The following is a 24,072-nucleotide window of genomic DNA, read 5'->3' on the forward strand; positions in this document are numbered from 1 at the left end:
AGAGATTGAATGATCATATAGGCACCTTCTTTGGTGAGATATGAGTTAAATTTATCTGTAAATTTCTGGTAGCTTCATATCAATCATTTCAAGAAATGTGCACAGCAGACAGAGCATTCAAAAAATTATTGTACAACCAAGAAACAAAATCAAGCTCTTTTGGAATTTATCTGAGTTGAGAATTTCTCTGAGTTGAGAATTTCTCTGGACCAGGGAAGAATTTCTCTGGACTCACTTGAACTCAGAAATTTGTGTCAAAGCCAGAGAAATTTTCATCCAGAGAAATTTTTCACCATCAGAGAAAACTATATGGGCATTGTGTTCTGAAATTTGAAATTCATGCAATGAAATTTTCCAGTGGCAGATAAAATTACTGTGTGCTTTGTGTTTTGTTGAGTTTGATGATTGTTTTGTACCAACACAAAGTTTTACAGATTACATGATCATATAGGCATCCCCTTGGGACGATACAAGTTAAATTTCTCTGTGAATTTCTGGTAGTTTATACCAGAGAAATTTCTGCAGACAATTTTCTCTGGCAGACAATTGTTGAAATTTACATTAGTCGAAATAAAAAAAAAAATGAAATTTAGATTAGTCAAGAAAGGATATATACATATACGTCAAGGATCATCATTCCTTCAATGTATCAACAAGAAAGGATATATACATATATGTGAGACAATTTTCTCTGTGTGGATATGTACATTGTCTTCCTTTCACTAGTTTCACTATTACATTTGTGGTTCTTCTGGGGGTATTTCAATTGGTTCAGTCCATGACCGGCCAACTTCGGTCACAAATCTCTCTATGAGTTCTGCCCTTATCAACCTTATCTCTTGTGTGGACAATTTGGATTTGATAGGTTCATGCTTGCTATATTGTTTCATTATATAGCAGACAAAGAGGCCACAATCCAGACTGCATACAAATTATAGGTATGGTTAGTTTTAAGAAACATGCAACTGAAATTATCTTATTTATAGATGTATGAAACTTACGAATCGCTTTCTTGTTGTGGAGCATTGTTGACATACTCAAAGTCATAACTTGTGTTTTGTGAGTTAATTAATTTGAAAGAGGGTTGTGATTGAGCGTCTCTTTCAAGACAAGCTTTCAAAAAATTCTCCACGTAATCTTGCTGCAAAAAAATAATTTTTATATAACAGAGAAATTTACGGACAAGTCAATGGGATTCTATGAAAATTATCATCACATAAAGATGATGATGGATCAGAGAAATTTGCACTCGTTACCAATTGTTTTGCATCTTTGACATATTTGTCTTCTGCGTCATCCCTCCTTGGCCTCAGTGAGTTGTAGAACCTCCATAAATTGTCTTGTTTGTCCAGGACAAGCAAGGTCCAGTGATTTCCCTGTGTGGACTTCTCATTACCTCCAGTATTTATTGGGAAATGGAGGAACCTATAGTTCCTCCATGCTGTTTCAATATGCTTGTCAAATAAGGACACTCGAAAACTTTGATTTTCTGTCATGTTGATGAAATTCTGTGCTCAGAGAAAATCAAAAAATGGTTTTGTTAGTGACACAACTGACTTCAAGAAGTATATTAAGAAGAGAAAGTAGAAAGTAAATTCCAGAGAAAATCAAATAAAATAGTAGTAACATACTAAGCACATGGATGTGAAAAAAAATGAGGTTGGTTGTTGTTTCTCTCTGATTTGGTCAGCCAAAAGGATCTCTCCATAGCCATCAATGACCTGAAAAATATGATTTATAATTGTAATATTGTTTTATAAAGGCTGATGGAACATTGCAGAGAAATGTTGATGAAAGGGAAAGACTTACATTGTTGGCAATTTCTTTTTGCTTTATGAGGTTTCCAATGTCTTCAAAGGTAATGATATTCAACTCACTTGTCCAAATTAAAGCTCTACAAGATGACAAAGAAGGGATTGAATTGTTGTTAATGCAACATAAGTTTGTAATTTGTTGTTTGTTATGTTCTATTTTGTTTGTTGTACTTACTCAAGCCCAGACACATTTGATATGTGCTGCAAGATGTCTTTTATATGATCTTTTATCAATCTTGAAATGGGAAGAGTTTGTGGAAAGACCCAAGATTTTGTGATGTTTATAGGTTGAGGCAAGACGTATGCATCAGCATCAAGCACTTCTTTGTCCTTCGTGCTTTGCTCAACTTGTTTTGCAGCTTGTTTTGAAGCTCTAGTCACTTTCGCAACTTTCGGATATTGGAATTCTGGATCATGCTGCTTTTCCTTCCTTTCTTTTGCCTTTAAATTTTTTATCATTGAGGTGGGATCTTTTTTGACTGTAGGCAGTGAAAATATTAGGAAAAGTGAAATTTCTCTGAAGCAACAGATGATATTTCAATATGTAAATTTATTTAATTCAATATTTTGCAGTTACCATAGAGTTTCTTCTTTTGTTTCGGTTGTTGTTTGTGTGGCATTTGCTCTTGTTGGGTTGTTGGTTGTTGTTCCAGTTGCATTCCAACTATACACAGTGAAAATCAAACAAGCCCCAAAAATGGAATAAGAAAATATACAGAGAAATGAAATGAGCAGTAGAAATATAACTAATGTGTTGAGAGAGATATAACTTCCAGAGAAAATTACCAATGACAGAGAAAATTATAATAAATAAAAATTTCTCTGAGTTATGATGGCACAAGGACATAACTTTTTGTGGCTCAAGATTTTCACTGACCTTGTGGTTGAAGTTGTGTTGGTGTTCGGTATGGTTGTGTTGCTAGTTGGACAGATAGTTCTTGAACTTGTTCATGCAATTTGGCATTTTCAGTTTCAAGCTCCGAATTTGAACACCTCAACTGTTGAATTGTTTTTGCATCGTCTGCTTTTTCAACCTCCAACATCCTTAGTTTCATTCGGATTGTGCTTTCTTTTTCTTGAAGTTCTGAGTTATGTGATGTCAGGATTCTTATTGAAATATCCTTTTCAGCAAGTAATTCCATCCAATTTCTGTCTTCTTCTTTTTTAGATTGAGACAGTGCCTTCAGTCTTTGGCGTAGATCAGCAATTTGGGCATCCTTTGATTCCTCAAATTCTTCAGTCTGATGCATTGTTGAGCCACAAATGCCATCATGTTGTTGGTCCATCGGCTCATTATTTTCTTTTTCATCACTTTCATCCTTGTTCTCTTCTTCTTGTTCATCTTCATGTTCATCTTCTTGTTCAGTGTCTTCTTCTTTCTGTTCATTTTGTTCTTTGTCTTCTGGTTCTATTTCTTCACTTTCTTTGGTGGTTTCTTCTTCTGTGCTGCTTGCTTGATGTTCTTGTCCATTGCTGGCTTCGTATTCTTCTGTGTCGCCTTCTTTTTGTTCATTCCCTCCATCTTCAGATGGATCTTGTAATGTCTCCTTGAATATGACAATTGCCTTTTTTAATTCTTTCTTCGTCTTTTTGCCAAGACAGAACTCCTCAGATGGGTTTTTGACTAGCTGCTTGTTATCAATCTGTAACAGGAGACTCTTTTATTAGAGAAATGTTACAAAATTCACTGAGAGAAAAAATTCAAATAAGGAAAATAAAATTCATCTAAATGATACTAATTGGAAATAAACTTCAGAGAAAATTGTATTGGGCCAGAGAAAATTAGAGACATGGAGTTAATTTTATGGGGCAGAGAAAATTATGAAACAGTGAAATAAACAGTGTTTATAAGTTAATGTTTTACTATATTTGTGTCAAAGAAATTTGAATTCCAGTGAAAATTCATTAGAATGGTAGAAATAAACAGTGTTTATCAAAGATGCAAGGCACACAAGTTATGGGCAGAGAAAATTACACACAAGGAGATAAAATTTGATGGGCTAGAGAAAATTATGTAACAAAGAACATAATTCAGATATTAGAGAAAATGAATCAGGGCATATAAGTTAATGTGTTACAATTGTGGTCAGAGAAATTTGGATGGCAGAGAAAATTGATTACAATGGCAGAAATAGACCAGTGGTTAACAAAGAAGAAAACAAAAATTGATATTTCAGAGAAAATTAATCTTAATCAATCAATGCACAAGGAGGGAAACAAAGCAGTGGTCAGAGAAATTTTGAAATTTCACTGAGATTTCGGTAGCAATAGGAATCTAACCTGTCGAGGTGCAAGAGAGTGGACTGGTGTCTTCTGCAGCTGTTTCGTCAAGGTTTGAAGGTTTCACTTGGCACATCTTGGGAAGTCTGTTGTGTTACTGTCTTCTGAGTCAATGATAGTTGCATGTTCACATAGCCAATACTGTGATGAAAATGAAAGTAAATAAAATTTTGTAAACGCACAAATTTGTAAGTATGATAACTGCAAATTTGAATGGATATTATACTTACCAGCAATGCAATGACACACCCCGTAACTTTTTCTGAAGTTCTGTGCAATGCCATGATAGAATCAATCAATGTTGATGTGATTGCTTCCGGCCAATCATACTGTTTCATTGATTCAAGAGGTTCCACATACTTTATAAAAACCCAACCTATTGAATTCCCACTTGTTGCAAAAAATAGGGTGAGACACAAGTACAATGTAACAATGATTGCTACATCTTTGAAGTTAGTTGGTTGCTTGCCTTTCATTGCTTTGACCAAGGCATTTTTAAGAACAGGACCAGTGAGCCTTGTGTCCTTTTGGAATCTTCTCCTGAGGAATGCAGATTTTGGCTTTTTAGAGTATCTTAATGACATGGCTCCTTTACCTTCTTCCAAACCAAAAATCAAGGTCATGTCATTTGTTGTAAATGTCAGGTTCTTCTTCCCAACTGTGAATGCTTTTGTTTTTTCATTGTAACATTGGATTATGGAAACTACATCATCATCGGATTTCCTAGATTTCTTTGGATCCATCCTTCCACTGGTTAGAGCTTGGATCAAATACCAGAATGGGGTCTTTTGAAGCTCTAGAAGATGTTTTGAACTGAATTTAAGTGTTTGAAAGAAGGAGACGATAGATGAGAGGTTGGATCGGAATTGAATGCTGTAGTGAGCTCTCTTTCTGTGGAGTTTAACAGGTTTTTTCCCCCTTGAGCTTGAGTCTTTTGAAGTTGGGGTACTCATCTGGATGCTAGTTGCTTCATCAGCTTGGACTTGTGTGTTTTGGGAAGGAGTTTGTGGTGTTTTAGTGCTGGTTTTTTATCTTAGATGATAAGAGGACTGAGAGAGTTGTTCTTGCTTCCTTGGTGTTTCTAGTGTTTTGCTGCTGGTTTTTGATCCTAGTCCATAAGAAGACTGAGACAGTTTCTGTTTTTTGCTTGATGTTTCCGGTGTTTTGCTGCCTTTACGTTTTGCCATTTCTAGACAATGATTAAAGCATAGAGATGTCAATATTAAATCCCAGAGAAAAATGGAAATGTCAGAGAAAATTACAGATAAGGGAGAAAATTGGAGATGCCAGAGAAAATTACAGATAAGGGAAATTATAGAAAATTTGACATGTCAGAGAAAATCAACACAGCATCATAAACATGGGAGAGGAATTTTCAATAATTTTTTAAATTACAGATAGAAGTAAACATACCAGAGAAAATGAATGATAGAAAAAAGTAAACATGGCAAGTGAATGAAAATTTGCATTCCACAATTAGCAAAGATAAAATAAACAAAGTAATGTAAACATGGCACTGAGAAGTACACCATATTGAAATCAAGAATTGAACAAAATAAACATACCAGAGAAAAATGCACATTCTGGAGAAAATTACACATTCTTGAGGAAATTTCGATTCCAGAGAAAATTTCAATTCATAATATTAAAATGCAAGAAAAATTTACATACACAAGCAGAGAAAATTAACCATGATAGAGACACTCAATGGAGGAAAGTGGTGCGATGTGGTCAGAGAAAATTATAAATACCAGAGAAACTTAGACAGGGGCAAGAGTGTAATTGACATTGCAGAGAAGGATACATATTCCAGAGAAATTTACAAAGCAGAGAAATTCAGAGACAAAATGACAGAAACATATTCAAGAATAAGATCAAAATTCAGAGAAATAACTTTTTCTCAAAGTACATATGGCAGAGAAAATTCCAAGAAGAAACATTCATTCCAGTCCACAATATTAAAATTTCAGAGAAAATTTAAAATGACAAAGACACAAGGGAGGAAAGTGATGTGATGTGGTCAGAGAAACTTAGACAGGGGCAAGAGTGTAATTGACATTACAGAGAAGGATATATATTCCAGAGAAATTTACAAAGCAGAGAAATTCAGAGACAAAATGATAGAAACATATTCAAGAATAAGATCAAAATTCAGAGAAATAATTTTTTCTCAAAGTACATATGGCAGAGAAAATTCCAAGAAGAAACATTCATTCCAGTCCACAATATTAAAATTCCAGAGAAAATTTAAAATGACAAAGACACAAGGGAGGAAAGTGATGTGATGTGGTCAGAGAAAATTATAAATACCAGAGAAACTTAAGACAGAGGCATGAGTGTAATTGACATTGCAGAGAAGGATACATATTCCAGAGAAATTTACAAAGCAGAGAAATTCAGAGACAAAATGACAGAAACATATTCAAGAATAAGATCAAAATTCAGAGAAATAACTTTTTCTCAAAGTACATATGGCAGAGAAATTCCAAGAAGAAACATTCATTCCAGTCCACAATATTAAAATTCCAGAGAAAATTTAAAATGACAAAGACACAAGGGAGGAAAGTGATGTGATGTGGTCAGAGAAAATTATAAATACCAGAGAAACTTAAGACAGAGGCATGAGTGTAATTGACATTGCAGAGAAGGATACATATTCCAGAGAAATTTACAAAGCAGAGAAATTCAGAGACAAAATGACAGAAACATATTCAAGAATAAGATCAAAATTCAGAGAAATAACTTTTTCTCAAAGTACATATGGCAGAGAAAATTCCAAGAAGAAACATTCATTCCAGTCCACAATATTAAAATTCCAGAGAAAATTTAAAATGACAAAGACACAAGGGAGGAAAGTGATGTGATGTGGTCAGAGAAAATTATAAATACCAGAGAAACTTAAGACAGAGGCATGAGTGTAATTGACATTGCAGAGAAGGATACATATTCCAGAGAAATTTACAAAGCAGAGAAATTCAGAGACAAAATGACAGAAACATATTCAAGAATAAGATCAAAATTCAGAGAAATAACTTTTTCTCAAAGTACATATGGCAGAGAAAATTCCAAGAAGAAACATTCATTCCAGTCCACAATATTAAAATTCCAGAGAAAATTTAAAATGACAAAGACACAAGGGAGGAAAGTGATGTGATGTGGTCAGAGAAAATTATAAATACCAGAGAAACCTAAGACAGAGGCAAGAAAGCAATAGACATTCTAGATTAAGATAGACATTGCAATTAAAAATACATATTACAGAGAAATTTACGGAGCAGGAAAATTTATAGACAGAATTGCAGAAACATGTTCAAGAATAAGATAAAAACACAAAAAATTGTTGTGAAAATAAACATGCCAGAGAAAATTGAAAGAAGAAAATTACATTAATAAAAAATCAGAGAAATTCAAATGCCAGAGAAATTTACAGATAAAATCACACAAACATGTTGAAGAATAAGTTCAAAATACACAGAAATAATTTTTTTCAAATTCAGGTAGCTTTTTATTACGAAATTGAAACCCTAATTTATGAAAGATTATTATAAAATGCTATTAACTGTGTTTCCAGAGAAAATCTAGTTGTATTGTAGAAAAACTAACCAGAGTTAGGATGAAACTTGAATGATGAGCTGATATGGCCCGCGATGAAGATGCGACGTGACGAAGATGGACTGAGATGATGATGAGCAGTGAAAACGAAGCTTTAACCTAGGTCAGAGAAATTTGTGAGGAAGGAATGGGAATGATTTTTGGAGAAGATAACGAAGCTGTAATGTCGATGGTGCAGATGATGTTGAAACCCTAATTCTGCTGTTCTCTTGTTCGTGAAGATGCTGGATGTTTGGAATGTAACTGAGACGTCGGAATGAGTTTGGTTCTGTGTTGATTTTGGCGAGGGTATTTTGGTCCACAAAATAATTAAAAACGCGCGCCAAGTTGTTTCAGGGACGTGAGGCATCACTATCTTTTTGTGTGTCCTTTATCCTCTAAATTGTTATTATTAGGGACCTTAAAAAAAAATCCAACACAAAAAAGTTTGTTACGGTAGCCAATACTAAACAAAGCTAAAATAAAATAAATTATTAATAATAACATAATCATATAATTTTTTTCATATGTATCTTTAAAAAATAAGACCCTTATTTTTAAAATTATACTTACTATTAATTTTTTTAAAACAAATAAAATAAAATTATCAAATCAATATAATTTTTTTTATAAATAATCTATACATTCAAAATAAATAACTCAAATCACCACAATCGAACTTTTGATAAGTCCCATAAATCTAAGCAACAACTTCCAATTCAAATTATAGAACAAAGCAAATCTTTTCCGTTTGGTAAAAGAATAGATATCAATTGGATAAATTATACTTCACACTTTATTTACACATTCTTACTTTGCACCCTCACTTTACAGTCTTGCAACAGAAATGCTTCCCCAAATAAATAAATTAATTAATTAATTAAAATTAAAATTCTGTACACATTCCCATTATTAAATATTTTTAGCAACTAATTTAACAATTTAAACTTTAAAATGATATAATTTTTTTTATCTAGATATCGATTTTTAATAAAATTAATATTTTTAGAATCCTTTCATCAAGATCTATTAAATAAGATCTAAGTTGAATATTAACTTCTTTTATACAAAATAGTAAAAATTTTACAATCAAAATTAATGTAAATCGTAAAATTTTACTTTGTTTTATTGTAAAATTTTATTCTAATTCACAGTTTACTATAGTAAAATATCATCATTATCACTAAACACCATAGTCACTACAATTATTAATAAAATATTACAAAAATATGACTTTAACAAAGTAAACTGAAATAATAATTTTAACAAAGTAAAATTTTACTGTTAATTTAAAACAGAACATCAACAAATAAATGACAAATTACATATTATGATAGCAATTCAGGGTAAAATTTTACTGTCACTTTTAAATAGAACATCGGCAAAATAAAACACTTTGACATATATTATTAGAACAAATCAAAATAAATTAATCTATAAATGATAGTTCAGTAACTATTTGATTGTTGATTACATATTCAACAATCAAACAATGATTGAACGAAGGTCCAATTCTAATATAAACATTGATCAAATGAAGTAATCAAACGAAACTCCAAATTTGGTGTTGTTGAACTTGAAGAGATCTGTTTCGTTTGGGAAGTGGGTTGGCTTTTTGACTTTTTTAATTATTTTAGCCTGGGCTAAAAAGCTTGGTTTGGGAAAGGCTTTTTGACTTTTTTGACTTTTTTTTGTGAAAGAATAGTGTAATGATTATGAATTAGATGTGATGTTTTATTTGTTGTGGTTAAAATAGCCAAAAAAACTCATAAACCAACTTGCCAAACGGAGGCTAAGTGGTCAATGAACCATCAGCTGTTATTAGGGAATTCCTAGTAGCATACATGATTGGCATGTCTTGTGAAAGGGCCTAGGCCTGTGTTTTCTTTTTATTTCCGTTGTATCTAAAAAAAAAACGAAACTCCAACTTTAACTCGAAATTTATCTCTCTACTTGCTACCATACATTTTTATTGCTTTTATATAATTTGACTAGAACTGCAAACGAGCCGAATCAAACCGAACTTTAGTATGTTAGACCTTATTGATTAAGATTTTAACGAATTCGAGCTCGAACTCAAATTCAATAAAAATTTAACGAACCGAACCTAAGCCGAGTTGGTTTAGGCTTAACTCGAGCTCGAGTTTGTTCACGAGCTTTAATGAGCCAAAAAAATTATAAATTCATACTTGCGTATAAGACTAAAGTTACAATCGAAAATTTGATTATACAGTTATATACAATATATATATATATAAGTACACAAAAGAAAAAGTCAATATCTTATCAAAATAATAATATCTATCACCATTATTATATATATATATATATATAATTTTAGTTATTATTTATATTTGTATTATTTAAATTTATAAATAACATATTCATCCTATTGTTTATACATTATTCTATTATTTAAATATATATTAAACGAGCCGAGTAATATATTTGAATTATTTATTAAAATTTTAACGAATTCGAGTTTAAAATCGAACATAATAAAAATTTAATGAATTGAATTCAAACGAATCTTTACCGGGTCAAGTTCAAATCGGTTCACAAATGACTTTGGCTTGGTTTGGGAAGTGGGTTGGCTTTTTGGCTTTTTGGCTTTTTTGGCTATTTTAGCCTGGGCTAAAAAGCTTGGTTTGGGAAGGGCTTTTTGGCTTTTTGGCTTTTTTGACTTTTTTTGTGAGAGAAGAATGTAATGATTATGAGTTGGATGTGATGTTTTGTTTGTTATGGCTAAAATAGTCTATTTTGTTTTTTGTGGCTAAAATAGCCAAAAAAGCCTGAAAACTAACTTGCCAAACAGAGGCTTTGTTTATTTACCGCTTTAAATTTGACCTCATCAAAATCAATCTATGAAGCCAAGAATTCACCAGCAGATAAAGTTTTGATTTTTATTATAAAAGTCCAAAATTAATTTTATGACGTGTATGTATGACTAGAATACAGAATGAATATAATGTTCATGTTTATTATTTTTTGGCCTAAGGACAATAATATCAAGTTAAGAGAAGTAAACATAGACAATAATGGCCTTTTTGAGAAGTTGACTATTTAATTTTTTAATTATTTTAACTTGATTAAAATATTTGTATTTGAAAAGTTGGTTAACATTTTTTTTAGTTAATTTGATGATTGTGAAAGAAAAATTAAAATAATTATAAATTAGATACGATATTTTGTCTTATTGACTATTTTAACTTATTTTATATTTTAGTAAATCATTTTAACCCACCTCTTCTTCTCAAACACCCCCAATATGAGAGATTTTCAGAGAGTCTAGTTAAAAAGCGGGTAAAATAGTTTATAAAATTATTTTCTTGTCAAAACATGGACTTTTTGAGGTAAAAACATCAATTGAATTACAGATTTAAAACTAAAACTTTTCTTATCAAATTTCCCTAATTTTATCATCAACACAGATAATTTTTGTTAATTCATCTAACATATTTGGAGAGTAGGAGATACTGAAAATTGATTAAAAGTATTTGACCGCAATTAAAAAAAGAAAGTTTGACCCCCCCCCCCCCCCCAAAAAAAAGGAACCATCCCTCCGAATTTACTTTTCGTTTTGAATGAAAAAAAAAAAAAAAAAAAAAGACAAAAAGAAAAAGGGAAAGTACTTTTTTTTTAAAAAAAAATTACAAACTCAAACTGCGCAATCACATGATCAGGAGGATGGGAGTCAAGAGCCTCTCCTTGCAAGCTTGTGCTTGCGTCTGTCCTTGCAGGCCTTCGGGTCTACTTTTAGGCCCAATTTTAATAATCCGAACCGTTTATATTTTATGATTTATTCAGTATATCATACCTGTAAAAAATCAAGTTGATCGGATATCAGAAAGTATGTGTTTGAAAAATTGAACTAAACACTATTTTTTAAAGAATTTAATAAACAGTTTTCCGAACATATGCTTTCTGATATCCGATCAACTTGATTTTTTACAGGTATGATATACTGAATAAATCATAAAATATAAACGGTTCGGATTATCAAAATTGGGCCTAAAAGTAGACCCGAAGGCCTGCAAGGACGGGCGCAAGCACAGAAGCTGCAAGGAGAGGATCCTCACTCGGAGGATGGAGGCCACCGGGGAACATGCGCAGGAAAAAAAAAAATGTGTCCATTGCTTTTATACAAGGTCATGTTGATTGAAAGTTTAAACAGAAAAAATTAAATTAGCAACATGTGAATCCTAAATTAAAACCATATTTATTTGTAGAGAAACAGTATAAAATTGTTAATTTCATGAGACTATTAATCTTTTTTCATGGTGTATTCCGATGGGTGAGTTGAAATTACTAGTCTAATGCCATATATTGGTGGCTAAAAAACCATTTCCCGTTCATTTTATAAAATCAACAGAAGTTTTTATATAATTTAAATATTTAATTCTAATTAACTAATATCTCCAACTTAATATTACAACATTAATAATCTCATTATTCAGGGATGTTTTGAAAAGTTAGTAAAAAATTGACTTTTAACTTTTTGGTTTAATATTTATTTATGGTATCTAATCAAATTAAAATGATCAAAATACCCTTATTCAACATTTATTTTTTACTTTTTCACTTTTTTGTCATAGGCCTCAATTTGTAATTTCAACACTTGCGTTTTTTGGTTTTCCAAATGAATTTTGTAACGTTTTTGGCCGGAAGCTTTTTTTTTTCCCTGGATAAAAAATGTGGCGTTTTGCCAATCTTTCCAAAACGGCACTCAATCATTCTGTACTTGTAATATCATTCAATTTAAGAGTTGTTTAGAATTTTTTAATTTTTTATAAAAAGACACATAAAAAAATAAAAAAATGATGTGATTAAAAAAAAATTAAAATAAAAAATGAGAGCAAAATATGGTCGTCTAATCACATGACTCAGGTTGTAAAAAGTTTAGCAAACGTATAAATTTTCTCATAAAGTGAATAACACTTTTTTATAAATTCCACATCTATGTAAAGATGTGTCGAGTCTCTTTAAGACTTTTCCTTTGGCAAATTTTATGAGCTGACTAATAAATTCATTTAGGAATTGTTTGAAATGATCTAAATAAGTATATTTTTTATTTTTTTATAAAAAAAAATATACAAAAAAGTAGAGATGTAATGTAATAAAAAAAATAAAAAGATAAATTATACAGGGAATGCCAAACCACCCCTTAGTTTAATGATCAAATTCAGTCTTTTTTTTTTTTAATCATTAAGGTTCCTTTTGGAATGTGAGTTATAATCTATCTAATTCTTAGATTATAACCCACTTTTCCTGTCACAAAAAAACTACTTATAAATAACTTTTAACCAAAAAATTAAGGGCAAATTACATATACACCCCTCGAGGTTTGGTTAAATTACAGATACCCCCTGAGGTTTTGGAAATTACATCCCGCTCCCTGAGGTTTGTATTTTCATAACAATTTACCCCCTGAGGTTTATATTTCATAACAAATTACCCCCTAATTTCTTATGCAAATATAGCATTCAGGGGGGAATTTGTAATTTCTCAAACCTCAGGGGGTATTTGTACTTTAGCCAAACCTCGAGGGGTGTATATGTAATTTGCCCAAAAATTAATTATAACCATTTTTCAAAATAGCCCATCTCACTCAACTAGAAGAGCCTTGGCTGATAAAATTAAGTTGTTTAGCGTGTTTATTTGACGCTAAAAACAGAAGTGTAGTCACTTATAAAGCCAACAAAAAAGTTGAAAAAAAACAAATTAACCTATGTAAGGAACAGCTTATTCATAGACTATTTTAAGCTAAAAATTTAGCTTTACAGCTAAAACAAAAGGAAGCCTAATAGATTTCAAAACAAATAGAAGAAGTTGCACCTAGGCTTTTGTGGGTACAATTTATTTCAATAATTTAAACAGTCATTTTATAACATATTATTCATAAAAAATATTAAATTAATTCAATAATCATAACATATTTATTTTATTATTTCAACTTCAAAAGAATGAAAGTTTTATTTTAAAAACATATTTTTGATTCATTTTTTCAAAATCTAATTTTAAAAACATATTTATGACACATTTTTTAAAAAACATATAAAAATCTTATAAAATAAACAATTCAAATCATTAAAATAAAACTCAAGTGAGCTGTCCCAATGGGAGAGACCTATCAAGTGTTTTTTCAATTTCAAAAATAAAACCCAATTTAACACCCATACCAACCAAGACATGCACGCAAGAATTCCCTTTTCTCAAATCAATCATATCTGAAAATACTCATTGCATTGAGCATATTACTATTTAAAATTTGAGACATAACTAAATAATTAAAAATATAAATTGAGCCAGAAGACACGGAAACATAGTCCAACAAAATTAATACTAATATGAAATACCAATACAGTAAAATTCTCATAAAATTAAAGGTTCTAACGATATCATTATCTATCATATAAGCCAAGTAATAAAGCTTAGTAAATCACAAATAACAGTCCCAAATCAAGCACTAATACAGTATATCATATCATAGAAAGCAAATAAATAAAGCTAAAGGGAGAGGGAGGGAGGGAGAGACTAATGGTGAGGACAGAATGTGACCAAGTAATTGCCACCACTGCAAGTAGCAATACTAGTTGGATCATCATAAGCATAAGAATAAGCCCTAGGACAAGCCGCCTTAAAAATCTTCGAATAAGCCGTCGGCTTACACGACTGAGGACTCCCAAAGCTTCCCGTACAGCAATACCTCGGCGAGTTAAACGCTGAGCACGCGCTCTTACACGCCACCACGCGCTTCTTATCGTGCGACCTCACTTGAAGTCCCACCGGGCACATCATATTCAAGTCGCTCACGCACCCAGCCGAGCTGCATTTCCCGGAGCCTTTAAACGGCGTGATCGAGATAGCCAGATTGTAGCCGTCGACTAGGCTGACGTCATAGAAGTCTTGTTCGGCGCCGAGGGTGATTTCGGCTAGGGTGGCAGGAGGGGAGCCGCCGAGGCCGTTGCAGAAGAGGGCGCCGCCGCAGTCGCCGGTGGCGCAGCGGCCGCGGAAGGTGGCGGGGTTGAAGGAGCAGCCGTGGCGGCCCCAGATGCGACCGGACCAGGCGGCTGGGAGCCGGAGGGGATAGAATTTGTTGGGGGGGAGCTTGAAGCCGCCGCGTGCGATGATGGGTTGTCCGGCGCCGGGTTGGATTCCGGGCCAGACTGGGTGAGTGCACTTGTTGTAGAGGGTTATGGTTGTTGCTGAAACATCGACTGCCAAAAAACACATTACACAAATTAATCTCAAAAAAAAAAAATACTATACAAATTTGTAAAGGACGAGTCACATTGTGGGTGTTTGGTTGGATTATACCAGCATATTATATCTAATTTTAATTTAAGAGTTCATATTAAGCTGTTTGGTTCAGTTTTATTAGGTAAAAATTAATTTTCGAAAAATAGAAGATAATTGGTTTTAACTTTTATTTTTTTTATTAACTTTTAACTTAAAATCACCTTTATCGTTTAGGAATTGGAACCTCTTGTAAACACTTCTGTTCAACGGTTATGTATACCTAATATTTTATAATATTATAATTGATAAATAAAGTGAATAATGAAGTATTATATTGGGTGATTAGACAATAAAAAAAAAATCATATTAAATAATAATTTATTACAGAGTGCAGACGCATTTTCGGAAATATTTAATAATTTGCCCACTTCAACGGTGTTAGATCATGTATCTGGACAAAAGTTTAAAAAGTGAAACAGAAAAAAGAAAAGAAATGATACTATTTTATTCGTATTTTCCTATTTTTTTTTATAAAAAATTTCTAACAAAATCCATGATCTCAACACAAGAAGCTTAGGAGTATTGGGTAGGAATTTATAAAGAGAAAAATATATATATATATATATATATATAATTATATTTCACCTATTTTCTATTTTTATTTTCAAATTCATACTCGCAATCTACTTTCTGTCTCTCTTTTTAAAAGTTTGATTGGGGGACGAAGATCAAAAGCAAAATTATCAATTTGTGTTATTAGCTTCCCATAGCTTTCTAGTACACTGTAATTTGAAAGTCAGACGAATAAATAGACAGTTAACGGCCTATATGATAAAAATTAATAGCTTTCTAGTACACTATAATTTGAAAGTCACACAAATAAAAAGACAGTTAACGGCTTATATGATAAAAATTAATTTGTGCTCCGTTAATACCATGGGTACATATCTGCCTAATACCATCAGCTATACTACCATCGGCTATACTGACTAAACCGGGGTTGTTAACACTCAAAACCTTACTTCTTTATTTTTATCAATTTTTTCAAAATTTTCTAGAATTTGTTTTAAAATGGGTGGGTGGGTGAGTGGGTGGGGGAATCATCTCTTACCCTTTCCAAACTTTCATCAAATTTGAGTACAAAGCAGTTGAGAATATAGTGAAGAATCTTTGATTTTATGAAGAATTTGTTTTAACCCGAGGGGGTGTATACAAAGCAGTTGAGAATTTAGTGAAGAGTCTTTTGATTTTATGAAAATTTTGACTTTAGCTCGCTTTGATACAAGTTTTAAAAAAATGAATAACCACACCTTTTAGAACTTTATTTCAAATTTACAAATAACTTTACGCTATGTTTAGGTAGGCTATGTTTAGTTACAAGATTTAAGAAGGATCTTAAAAATTTTATCAAATGTATCAAATATTCAGCCTACACCATATGGATCATATGTGAGTTCCCCGTGAAACCTTTGATGGAATTTTTAGACTCTCTACCATTACATTCTAGGAAGGAATGTGAAATAAATAAATAAATAAATAATAAATAAAATGTAAATAAAATATACCAATATTTCAAATAATTTCACACATTTTTTTCTTATTCTTTCTAAATCTCTTTCCAAATTTTATAACCAAATTCAGCGTTAGAAAAGTATATATATATATATATATATATATATATATATTTAATTGAAGGTATGAAAATGTACATCATAGGGGGATAAAATAATAATTAGCAACAATCAAAGGGATTTTGTTGTAATTAATCGTTTATTTATCTGTATATGTAACCACATGAGAGAGAAGCTCAGTTATGGAGATCACAATTAAGAAGACAAGTAAAAAAACCCACATGAGAGTGTTATGGTTGGTTGCAGAAACATCTATTCTCACCAACACATTGAAAAACTAAACAAAACACACACATTGTTAGAAATGCTTGACATTGAACACATTTGAGCTTGAGGGTTTGTGTATGTATGTGTATTTATGTTTGTATATGCATCAGAGAGAGAAACTAGGTAGATTAGCCCAGATCAAGGAAAGAACTTGAGACTAGAAACCACCACCTTACCACCAAAGTGCAGGAGAGAGAGAGAGAGAGAGAGAGAGAGAGAGAGTACCTGAAATGTAGGTAACGAAGAGAGTGAAGGACATGATGAAGATGAAGAGATGTCTCAGGTGTGATTCCATGGCTGAAGATGAAAGAAGCAGAGAAGGATAGAAAGATGGTTTATGAGTCCAACAAGAGAGAAAGACTGTCTTCCCTCTTCTCTCTGTTTTCACTCTGCCAAACCTCTTATGATTTTATAGAAAAGAGTGCGAGTAAAGTTAGGCATTGTTTGGCATAAAAAAAATTTGGATTAAAATAGTCAAAAACAAAAATATATATATATATATATATATCAATAAGATAAAATATCACATTCGAATTATAATTATTTTATTTTTTTTATAAAAATTAAAAAAATTAAAAAATCTATTTTAAAAAAAAATTTAACCTTAAATTAAAATAATCAAAAAATCAACCACACCACTTCTTGTGATGCGTGATTTGATGAGAAAAATTTATATCACCGTGTTTTGTGATGCGTGATTTGATGAGAATTTTAGAGACTCACAAGTCCCGTTTGGTAGAGCTGTGGGAAAGTACTTATAGCTTATGCCTAAACAGCTTATAGCTTATAACTTTCAATTTAAGCTGATTTCCAGCTTATTCTTAAAGCATATCCTGCCCCACTCAAAGAATAAGCTGTTTTCTGACTTCCACAAAGCTATAAGCTATAAGCTATAAGCTAAACCAAACACATCAAAATAGCTTAAATTAAGCTGAAAGCTGAAATAAGCTGAAATTAAGCTGTACCAAACAGGGCCACAATCCTCTTTGAATTATTGATGTAGGGTTCCGTTTAATATAACTGTTAAAACAGTTTATAAATTATAACTTAATAGATTATAAATTATGATTTTAATCAGAAGTTATTAATTTATTTAGTGTAACTGTTAAATTATAAATTTAAGTTGTTGAGTAGTGTTTGTTAACTAAACTGTGAAATAAGTTTTTCAATTAATTTTTATTTTTTGTTTGTCTATATTTCTCATAAAAAATAATAATAATAATCTATAATCTATTTAAGTTTTTTTCTATTTTTAAAAAAATAAAAAATAAAAAAATCTAAGAGTATAACTATAAATTAACATGTCCACAGCAGAAGTTGATAATCAGAATCAAGGGGTAAGCAGCTTCTCAGAATCAAGGGGTAAGCAGCTTCTCAGAATCAGCTTTTTTGAGTTAAAATAAGCTGTTAGAATCAGAAACTGTTTGAAATAAGTTTAATCAAACAGTCCAAAATAACTTTTTCAAAACTAAAAGTTATAAGTTAACTTTGAAAAGCTGAAACAAACACCCCTTATATGTGGGGCTCACTTATATATGTGTATAGTGCACACCATCAATGATGAAAATTCAAAAGAAGTTGTGGGGTTCTCAAAAAATAGGAGTCTCAATCATTGTTGTTCTCAAAAATATACATCACCGTGTTTGATTTCAATTTTTTCAAATTCAATTTTTTTAAATTGAGTTTTTATATTTTTTTGGTTTTTTTTTTTATTTTTAATAATTATTTTTTAAAATTTTAAGTTTTTTTTTACTTTTTTAAATGCTCCTTACGTAGATATATCTAAAAAATAAAATATTTGTAAAAAAATATTTTAAAAATTAATAAATACATAAAAATACGAAAAATATACTGAATTTTCATTTTTTTTATATATTTTTTTATATTTAGTGAATTTTTTAAAGATTTTTTCATGAAAATTATATTTTTAAGTGTGTTTATGTTAGGTGTATCTAAAAATTTAAAAAATATATTTAAAAAATTCAGTAAAAAAAACCAAGAAAATATAATTTTTTTAAAAAAGTTTCAAAAAACTGGAAACAAACATATTTTTTTGAGTAATGTTAGAGATTTCAAAAAATTTACTAAAATTTTTACCAAATATCTCGTATGGGTGTGGGATCCATAGTGTATATTCTTTTGAGTAATGTTAGAGATTTCAAAAAATTTACTAAAATTTTTACTAAATGTCTCACATGGGTGTGGGACCTACACCACATAGGTGTATGACCCACACCAATGTGAGACATTTGGTAAAAAATTTAATAGAATTTTTGATATCTTCAGTATTTTTTTTTTTTTTTGGTCAAAATTATAGAATGTAATTAATTGTTAGTAAAAAGTTATATTACAAATTAGGCCTAGTTTGGTAACCGCATATTTTAATATTTTTTGACTTTTTACGAAAAGATTTACAAAAAAAATAAGAAAAATGATGTGACAACTAATAATAATTTTTTTACTAAAACTGAAAGTTGCCAAACGAAACCTTAAAGGTTCATCCTTGTTCTATCAATATGAATTAGGGGTGAGCAACGGATATTCCGATTCATCTAAACCGATCTAACTGAACCGATTCGTCGCATTTTGGACGGATGCGTGATGACGAGCAGACGGTTGCGAATTGATTTTTTTTCAATCCATTTAATTTTGGACGGACGGTGGATTTGATATTCCTTTGGCCGCAACCAAACTGTCAAACCGCGACCATCCCTAATAATTTGTAAGATTTTGTGTTTTTAATTTATTTAGATATTCTATTTGTATTTTCAATTGAAAATGAGTTTAAATATTCTGTTGTGTTTTTAATTTGTTTTCAATTTGAAAATTCTTTTATCAAATGGTAAGTGTTGATATTTTGTATTTTTTTGTAAAAAATATAAGGCTTAATTTTGTCATTTTAAAAAATCGAATTAAATAGTTTTTGAATAAAAAAAATAATGAAATAGTTTTGATAATACATGATTTTCTTATATGTATTTATTATTGATATTTGATAATTTACTTGATAATCTTTTAGTTATGTTGAGTTGAATTGTTAACCAAAAAAATTATTGACAAGTTGTTATATTATATTCAAAATTTGTAAAAATTTAAACCGCCACACCAATTTGCATCAATCCGCAATCCACCAATCTGTTCAATCCTCATCCGTCAATCCAGCGGACGGATACAGATTGTTTTTTTTGAATTCTCCAATCCGATGGACGAATAGTGGATTAAAAATTCTTCGACCATAACTTATCCGCGAACACTCCTAATTTGAACCCTAAACGTTCCTATCACCGCATCCTGAGGTGTGGCTACACAACTCTCTCACTAAAATTATGTATTTGATTCATAATTTTTTTTTTAAAAAAAAAGGAGTAAAATGTAAATAAAATATAATTTATTTTATTTATATTTCACATATATTTTTTTATTTTTAAAATTTTTATCTAAATTCATACCCTAAATCTATTTCAGTTCTCACAAAAAAGTAACGAGAACCGTTTGGGAAGGTGGGTTGGAGGCTTTTTTGGCTATTTTAGCCACAAAAAACAAAATAGGCTATTTTAGCCATAACAAACAAAACATCACATCCAACCCATAATCATTACATTCTTCTCTCACAAAAAAACTCAAAAAAGCCAAAAAGCCAAAAAGCCCTTCCCAAACCAAGCTTTTAAGCCCAGGCTAAAATAGCCAAAAAAGCCAAAAAGCCAAAAAGCCAACCCACTTCCCAAACGGAGGCTTAGTGGAAAACAAGTTACTTAATAAAGTGTTTATTTATAATATTAAAACTGTGTTTAAAATATAAACGAATAAAATAAAATTTCAATAATCTTTCTCTCATATGTTTTGTTTTTTACTCATTCAAATATATGATGGTGAATAAACATAATTATTATTATTTTTTCTTACCTAGATAAGAGATTATCATCATTTCTTTTCTTTTCTCACACTATTTTGTTAGGGTTACTGGTTTATTTTGTTAAGGTGTCGTTTGGGAAGAGTTCATTTGGGCTCTTTTGGCTCTTTGAGCCACAAAAGACAGAATAGGCTATTTGAGTCACAACAAACAAAACATCACATCTAACCCATAATCATTACACTTTGTTCTCTCAAAAAAAGTCAAAAAAGTCAAAAAGTCATTCCCAAACCATGCTTTTGAGCCCAGGCTCAAATAGTCAAAAAGGCCAAAAAGTCAACCCACTTCCCAAACAGAGGCTTACTTATTTATATTTTTTTGATAAATCAGGGTTGGGTTGGAGTGTACTAAAAAAGTGCACTTTTTGTCTTTTTACGAAAAGATGTGCAGAAAAGTAGAGAGGTGGTGTGATGAAAAAAAATATAAAAAGATAAAAAGATGGATTATATAGTAGATGCCAAACAAGGCTTTAAAGTCTAACAATTATGGCATAATTACACTGATATCATTGTTAGTAAGATAAAAGAAATTATAACTAATTCAAACAATATGAATATACAAAAATAAATAAGTAAAAAACATATTTCTATATAAAAAATATAACATTATTTTTCTATCAATATGATTAATAAATTATTGATAAAAAATAATTAAGCATTTTATAAAAACTAATATAATAATTTTAAAATTATAAATCTTGTTATTTTTTTCCTCAAGGGAACTTGATTGAAAATTAAAATGTAGTTTGATATTTTTTTCAAATTTTATGTAGGTTAGTATAATTTTTTACTTTTTTCTGAGTAAAGCATGACCATATTTCCTCTAGTAATATTTGGATTTGATTGTGAGTCCATAGATTTATTTTTGTAATTTAAATTGTTGATGTTCAAGTCTTGTTGGGTAATATAATGAGAATGCATTTATTCTTAAAAATTGAACCGTAAATATAATTTAATCGGTATGATTATGAATATTCAATTAATATAATATAATTATATGATTATTTTGTTCTTGTTTAAGTCTGTCAATGTGAATATTACTGCACACTTCACTCTATTATTATTAGAGATATTTTGATAATTATGTCACATATATTACTTATTGAAATATAATGGGTAAATTACAAATATACCTCTTAAGGTTTGCTTAAAATACGAATTACCCCTATGGTTTAGAAAATTACAAATACTTCTCTGTCAGAATTTTTTATTTAACAAAATTAATTGAAAAAATAAAATTTTTAACTATTCACCTATACCATAATAACATTATCTGAATCATTAATTGAAATAAAATTTTAACACTATTAATAAAATAACCTATTTGTTATAAAATTAGAAACATTATGGAGCATAATGTAATTTCTAGAATCACAAAAGATAATTTGTAATTTAAATAAATCTCAAAAAATGTGTTTGTAAGTTATCCAAATATAAAAATCTAATTTGAACTGAGAATTGTTTTGGAAAGATGAAAATAAGCACTTTTTTGGCTTATTTACAAATTTATTTAAAAAATGCTAAATAAACATTTTTTTTTTAGCTTTTTTAAAAATTATTAGAATATAGCGTCATATCATTTGTAAGATTATATTTTTCATAGGGTTGTTTTGGCAACGTGTCAAAAAAAATCAAAAGACAATTTTTAATTTATGTTTAATCACATCACCTCTCACATAAAACAGTAAAAAAATATTATAAAAAATTAAAAAATTAACTTTTAATCATTTTCTTAAAACACCTCATATTATCTTCATGTATTTTTGTGAAATTACCATTTCCAAAAGACGTACGCGAGACTATTTTCATAATTTTACTTGTTCTAACTTCTCAAATAAATATTTTGTACAAATAAGTTTTCTTTTGACTTTTTTGAAATAATATTTTAAAGTTTTCAATACACAAGTTAATGAAAAAAGATTTATGAATAGATGTCTCATTTTAATTTCAAAAAAAATTAAATCATTTACAAAATTTATTAAACTTTTATAAATACAAAAAATTTGGTTCCCTTATTTATGAAGGAATTTAAAAAAAAAATTGATAAAAATATAAAATAAAATAAAAAATCAACAAAAATTCATTCAAAAATAATTTATGATAATTTAAACAAAAATGGAAACAATTTTCTCCCTGACAAAACAACTCATTTTACCAGTTTGCACAAAGTAAACAATTACATTTGTCAAGAGTGGGTTGACTTTTTAACTTTCTGATTTTTTTAATTATTTTAGTCTGAGCTAAAAAGTTTAGTTTGGAAAAGTTTTTTTAATTTTTTAACTTTTTTGATGAGAAAAAAATATAAAAATTATAGATTAGATGTAATATTTTATTAATTATAACTAAAATAATTTATGTTATCTTTTGTGAAATAGCTAAAAAAGTCTACAAACCTTCTTCTGCCTCAATTGTTCATGTATTGTAGATGCGCAAAAAGCGAGAGAAATTCATGGGTGGGGAAGTGGGGCAGCATTTGGGAGAAGAGTGGGGATGATGATGAAGACAAAGAAAGATTAAAATGGACAAATTGCAGCTCAGTTTACGAGGCTGTCAGAGAGCGTCAGTGAGTGGAGGTTGAAGAAAGGCTGTTGTCCGTCCAGTTCGCACCCAATGCAACGTTAAATCAATTTCACATGTTTTGGGGGATTCCCTCTGCCCTTTAGGTATGCGTTTGTACTTTTTCCTACACTCAAACAAAAAAGTCCAGATATTTAAAATAAGGCTTCATTGGGTAATAGATTATTATTATTTATTTTTTTTATTAAAATATAAGATAAAAAAATTAATATATTTAGAATAAATTTTAAATTCAAAAAAAAAAAGAAGAAATTTTTAATTTTTTGATATAAGTTATAAATTTTTTTAATAATTTTTTAATTTTTAAACTAAAAGTGTTACATGTCAAACGAGGTCTAAACTGAATAAGTTACAATTTGTCTTTTTTATGTTCAATTACTTCTCCACTTTGATTTTTACAGCATCTCCGAGCGTGAATCAAATATTTCATCAAATCTGAGTAAAATTTTGAGAAATTTCTCTATTTGATATCTAGCATTCCAATGGTGCTATCAGCAAAATTTCAATCGATCGATCGAGGGGACGACCGGCAAGGCACTTTGAAAAAAAAAATTCCAAGACAAATCTTGAACAGAGATGAGGTGAAATGAGAGAGAGAGAGAGAAGCTGAGGTTCTGATCAAGCAAGAAGAGAACACATACCTCAGGACTTGATTGGGTTTGCTTCTACGTCATATCGAGCTTCGATTTCTCCAAAGTCACCGCACCAAAAGCATCGTACTCTTCCTTCATAATCGGACGATGATGACGGTGATTCAGACAGCG

General features: G+C 30.2%; 2 protein-coding genes across 2 annotated transcripts; both read right to left on the reverse strand.

The window, feature by feature from the left end:
• Positions 1-339: 339 nt before the first annotated feature.
• Positions 340-3,001, reverse strand: LOC145813476 (uncharacterized). Its single transcript, XM_082908933.1, has 8 exons — positions 2,692-3,001; positions 2,392-2,478; positions 1,990-2,293; positions 1,810-1,894; positions 1,632-1,721; positions 1,257-1,508; positions 1,002-1,141; positions 340-921 (listed from the first exon to the last, which is right to left on the reverse strand). The coding sequence occupies exons 1-8, from the start codon at positions 2,954-2,956 to the stop codon at positions 735-737; spliced, it is 1,410 nt and encodes a 469-aa protein (XP_082765059.1). The 5' UTR covers positions 2,957-3,001; the 3' UTR covers positions 340-734.
• An 11,007-nt stretch (positions 3,002-14,008) lies between these two features.
• On the reverse strand, positions 14,009-17,280 carry LOC114264684 (thaumatin-like protein). The gene is made up of 2 exons (XM_028205384.2): positions 17,048-17,280; positions 14,009-14,902 (listed from the first exon to the last, which is right to left on the reverse strand). The coding sequence occupies exons 1-2, from the start codon at positions 17,115-17,117 to the stop codon at positions 14,220-14,222; spliced, it is 753 nt and encodes a 250-aa protein (XP_028061185.2). The 5' UTR covers positions 17,118-17,280; the 3' UTR covers positions 14,009-14,219.
• Positions 17,281-24,072: the final 6,792 nt, after the last annotated feature.

This window comes from Camellia sinensis, chromosome 15 (assembly GCF_055761805.1).
Source record: "Camellia sinensis isolate YWXY chromosome 15, ASM5576180v1, whole genome shotgun sequence".
NCBI lineage: Eukaryota > Viridiplantae > Streptophyta > Magnoliopsida > Ericales > Theaceae > Camellia > Camellia sinensis.